The sequence below is a fragment of the Idiotropiscis lumnitzeri genome, unplaced genomic scaffold, assembly GCF_059441095.1.
Source record: "Idiotropiscis lumnitzeri isolate Australia: NSW breed Sydney's pygmy pipehorse unplaced genomic scaffold, RoL_Ilum_1.0 HiC_scaffold_50, whole genome shotgun sequence".
Lineage (NCBI taxonomy): Eukaryota > Metazoa > Chordata > Actinopteri > Syngnathiformes > Syngnathidae > Idiotropiscis > Idiotropiscis lumnitzeri.
In genome coordinates, this window is record NW_028283588.1 from 695,058 (window position 1) to 700,423 (window position 5,366).

Below are 5,366 nucleotides of genomic sequence, written 5' to 3' on the forward strand. Positions count from 1 at the left end.
ACATGGTATTCTTATCACCAGCACGACACTTGTCCTGTATGGCTGTTTTGTTATCACAACCGCACCTCACATTAGAAAGATGCACAGGTTTAAATCCAGCAACTTTAATGCCACTCCCTGATGATGGTGTACAACATGACTGTCAGGAACTGGCTGAGCAAACGACTAAGTGCAGGGCTGATCTAAAAGATCAACCCTTACAGAACGGAATTATTCTTTTCGTTGACGGGTCATCTAGGAAAAATGAATTCGGGAAAACACAAACTGGTTATGCGGTGGTCACAATAGACACGGTGTTAAAATCAGAACCACTTCCTTCTCATTATTCAGCCCAAGCTGCTGAGTTGGTAGCCCTAACTGAGGCATGTAAGTTAATGACTGGTAAAGCAGTAACAATTTATACTGACAGTCAATATGCTTTTTCAACATGTCATGTATTTGCGCAATATTGGAAAAATAGAGGAATGATAACATCCGTTGGAAAACCCGTAACACATGCTGAACTCCTATCCAAATTGTTATATGCTGTTCAATTACCAAGCCAAATTGCAATATGTAAGTGTTCCGCACACACTGTGGGTATTAATGAAATTACTTTAGGAAACGCGTTCGCAGATAAGGCAGCGAAAAAAGCAGCCACCAAGCCACTCATAGGTGTGGCCGAGTGTGCGCCGCCAGATAACGTCCTGCGAGACCACATCCTTATAGACATGCAGCAACAAAGTCCTATGCAGGAGCAAAAATTATGGTTAGACAGAGGAGCTACTTTAGCTAATGGTATATATATCAGTTCAGAAAAGAAGCCGATTCTTCCAAGAAATCTTTTTCGATGGGCTGCTATTTTGACACATGGTGTATCACATGTATCAACGGGAGGGATGGTAAGACAGATAAACCAATTCTATACAACATATGGCTTTAATTTTTTCTCAAAAAGATTTTGTAGAGCCTGTATGATCTGTGCTCGACACAATTCTCAGGGAAACATGCGCCCAAAAAGAGGACTGTTTCCTCAAGCAACATACCCTTTCCAACGAATCCATATGGATTTTATTGAATTGAGTAAAAGCGAGGGGAAGAAATATTGTCTTGTTATTATTGATGCATACTCAAAATGGGTAGAAATTTTTCCAGCAAAACAACAAGATGCACTGACAGTTGCAAAATCATTATGTAAAGATATAATACCAAGGTATGGTATACCAGAAATAATCTATAGTGATAATGGAACACACTTCGTGAATACAATCATAAATAAAATAGGGCAAATGTTTCACATAGATTTAAAACACCATTGTTCATACCATCCTCAAAGTGCAGGCCTGGTGGAAAGAATGAATGGAACGATAAAAAATAGACTGAAAAAATGTATGGAAGAAACTAAACGTCCATGGACTCGATGTATAGATCTTGTAAAATTGCATATCAATATTACAAGTTCCACAGGACTGACACCTTATGAAGTTCTTTTTGGCAGACCATATAGGGTACCTTATTTTTCCACACAGTGGGAAATTGATAATGAGGCCAACCTAGCCGATTACATGAGGAAAACTTTAGAGAAAAGAAATGAATTGATATTGCCAGAAAGCGAGTGTACTTCTCTTCAACAGGACGAACAGGTCGTTCCGGGAGACTGGGTTCTGATCAGGAGCCTAAAAAGGAAACACTGGAACTCTCCGAAGTGGGAAGGCCCTCACCAAGTTCTGCTGACCACACCAACTGCAGTAAAAATTGCAGCACGAAACACCTGGATCCACCTTGCGCATTGTAAGAAGGTCATCTCAACCGAGACACCCGACAAGGGGAAGGTAGGCAAGCCTGGTGACTAGGTGGGGGCAGATCAATAGGATCTGAAAACATTTTAGGCCAGTGAAGAACTATAAGCCACCCTACCCTATTAGGGGTCTCTCGGCCGATATGACTTTCGCGTGGATAAAGTTTGAGATTTTGTGTTGTGCAGCCTTGGTTGCAGTGAAAGCTTTGTATACACCAACATATACACCGATAAATAATAATAATGGACATTCAACTAAAAATCTTAGGTTACCTGATAAGATGGACTTTACATCATGCGCTAGGAGCAACAGCATTGCTGACTCAGCAACAATGATTTGTTTGCCGACTAACAAGGTGACAACTGCTATTATACCATGGTCTGAAGTTAAATTGAGTGAAGCATCCGTTTTCAAAGTAGGACAACATGCGTATAGTGCGCAAAGTTATGGACGCCGGTACACATGGTACTTAACTGTGAGAACTAGAAGATGGGATGGACTGGTAGCAGAAACGGGACAAGACTGGTCTGACTGGACGACTGAAAAATGTGCAAAAACTTTGCGGAAGAAACTTTCATTAACACACGTAGCGATAGGAATTCAGTTAACTATTAACTCGACAAATTGGGGATGCGACAATAATCCGTGTGAAGAATTAGATTTAAGCCCATATTCTCAAGGGGTAGATCCTTATCATACTATTGTAATTTGTGTATCTACCATTTTAAAGAATCCCGTTGAGGCTACCCCTATAAAAAATATAGAGACCAAAACTTCGATGAAAAAACGATCTAAAATGGTGCTAAAATTTAAAGGAAAACTCTCTGTAGATGATCACTTTTTGGCTGTTACAGGAGTTACCCAATTAGGAAATAATTGGCTACTATTAATGGAATCAGCTGCTAAGACTGCAAATTCTAGCTGTGTTTCATGTATGGGCCCGAGACCATTGCTACGAGTAATTCCAGCAGCTCTTCCATCAACATGCCTTTTAGAAGTAATGACAAAATTGACGCCTAATGCGGATTGCATTGCTTGGAATGATGTCTACCCGGCTACGAAAGCAACGAAAGATAAGCCTATCTTTTCGACCGATGTGGCAGTGGCTAACTTTACTTGTGTTAATCTTACAGGAACACAAAATAGAGTGGGAGGCTTATCATCAGCGTGGTGCAAAACAACTCTGCTCCAATCAGGTACACTACTGCCACGCAGCGATGTGTGGTGGTGGTGTGGGGGTACTAAATTATTTGATTCATTAAAGGACGCAGTTGGAACTTGTGCATTGGTGTCACTTCTCTTACCAGTGTCTATTTTTCCATCCACAGCAGGGGACATTCAAAGAGCAGTTGAAGCCCACGAATCCCCCTATTATTACGCCAGGAAAAGACGAAGTGCTTCCTGGAGGGATGGTGATATGACCTATTTGGATGCAATTGGCCAACCAAGGGGCGTACCAGATGAGTATAAGTTGGTAAATCAAATCGCAGCGGGGTTCGAGTCCATTCTCCTTTGGATTACACCGAATAAGAATGTGGATCGAATAAACTACATACACTATAACGTGCAAAGATTGGGGAACTTCACTGAAGAAGGATTTATAGCTATTAAAGAACAATTGGCAGCAACATCACTCATGGCATTTCAAAACCGCATCGCGGTGGACATGCTGTTGGCAGAGAGAGGAGGGGTTTGCGCCGTGATTGGGGATCAGTGTTGCACTTTCATTCCTAACAACACTTCTCCGGAAGGGTCCCTCACAAGAGCCATTACAGGCTTGCGCGCCCTGAACCGAAAGCTGAAGGAACACTCAGGTGTGAGTACCTCTGCATGGGATGAGTGGTGGAACAAAACGTTTGGTAAATATAAAAATTTGGTATTTTCGGTAATGATTTCTATAACAATGTTCACCTCAATCCTTGTACTGTGTGGATGTTGTTGTATTCCCTGCATTCGCGTTTTGATTGTCCGACTTATCTCAACAGCTCTCGCTCCAACAAATTCCAAACTACAGGAAATATATCCTTTGATTAATTACAGAAGTGCTGGTGATGGAGGAGACACTGATGACCAAGTTGATGACGACGACTGAATTTAACTGGGAGATACTATTCGTTAATCCAAAACGCTCAAATAAAAATACAAAAAAAATAAATAAATAAATAAATAAATAAATAAATAATGATAAAGGGGTCTACATTTGCTATCAAGCTAATGATTTGATGGAATTAAATCCTTGGAAGTTCCATTGATGATAATTTCTTGGGGCAAATGTAGAATAAACAGGAGGGAATGTTAGAATAATATTAAGAGGTTATTATACATTTGCCGTGATGCAGCTTATTTTAATATGTAGTGCATATAACATGTTGCAGTTTAATATAGTGAACTATGCTGAGTGTTTGCAGTGTGAGGGGTGATACAGGGAGACACCTCTACTGCAGAGAGGTGTCTGCAATTGGCGGGGCGGTGGCACTTCTTCAGAAGTGAGGTTGAAGTAAACAACATCCTGAAGAGCCCTGATAAGTTGGCATCGAAGTCTGAAGCAAGCAACTGGGTCCTGATAAAGGATGTTGACGTCAAAGTCAGCTGCGATCCATGGCGACACCCCAATGATAAACCGGACTGAACCTAAGACGAACTGTACCACCCTTGAGTGTAATCTGATTCCCCGATGTTATAAAAGGGAATGTGTGAAAAGCATCGAGGAACAGGGGGGGAGATAAAGTTGTCAAATAAACTTTGTTTAACCTTTCTGTCTCCACAAGAGCTGTTTGTCTCTCCTTTTAGCTCACGAACACTATATGTCAAATTGGCGAACCTGACACTCATGGAACATCAGCTGATAAAGACGGGCCACAAGACACCATCATGTGACACTCTGAAGAAGGCGAAAGACTTTCGTATTGTGACATCCTCAAGGCCTAAACACTCATCCGAGCAAATGTAAGGTAGATTTTGTTAACCTGCCCGGAGAAAAAAATCAACGAAAATAATTTGTATTTGTTTTAACCAGTTGGTGGCGCTACCACTGCGATCAAAAATAAGTTGGCAGCCGTCTTCAGGGCCTGAATATCCTCAAATGTGAAAAATTTCGAGAAGATGGATCATCTGAATCATTTTGCAGGAACTTTTGTTGCCACGGAGAATAATCAGACTCTGCGGCACCGTAATAGCCACGCCCTTCGAAGGAAAGTCACAAAAATAGGGATAGAGTAAGATCAATGTCTTGAGTCTTTTCTAGCCAATTTTCAATCAGATTCGTTAAAAGGGCACCGTGCAGTACGTCAAAATGTAAAAAATGATATTGATTGGCGCAAGGTGTATAACTGAATATAAACATATAGATGTCTTCAGGTACAGACTCTTTATGTACATGTGAAGTTTTGGATTTTTAGCAGCATGTGCAGGAGAGTTATTAAGCATTTTGTCCATTGCGGCGAAGGAAATCTTAAGTGAAAACTTTGATGCCCCGCCCCCGTCATATAGTATTTCGGAAACAAAAAATTTTAGCCCCAGTGTTTGTGCCAGGTCTTCAGATGCTACAGACAGAATTTTAAGGCAATCAGATGAAGCCTTTAGGATCAG

General features: G+C 41.0%; 1 protein-coding gene across 1 annotated transcript; it reads left to right on the plus strand.

Annotated features, from left to right (window-relative positions):
- The first annotated feature begins 732 nt into the window (after positions 1–732).
- On the plus strand, positions 733–3,870 carry LOC148315716 (uncharacterized). The gene is made up of 2 exons (XM_088287396.1): positions 733–881; positions 1,614–3,870. The coding sequence occupies exon 2, from the start codon at positions 1,921–1,923 to the stop codon at positions 3,868–3,870; it is 1,950 nt and encodes a 649-aa protein (XP_088143522.1). The 5' UTR covers positions 733–881; positions 1,614–1,920.
- Positions 3,871–5,366: the final 1,496 nt, after the last annotated feature.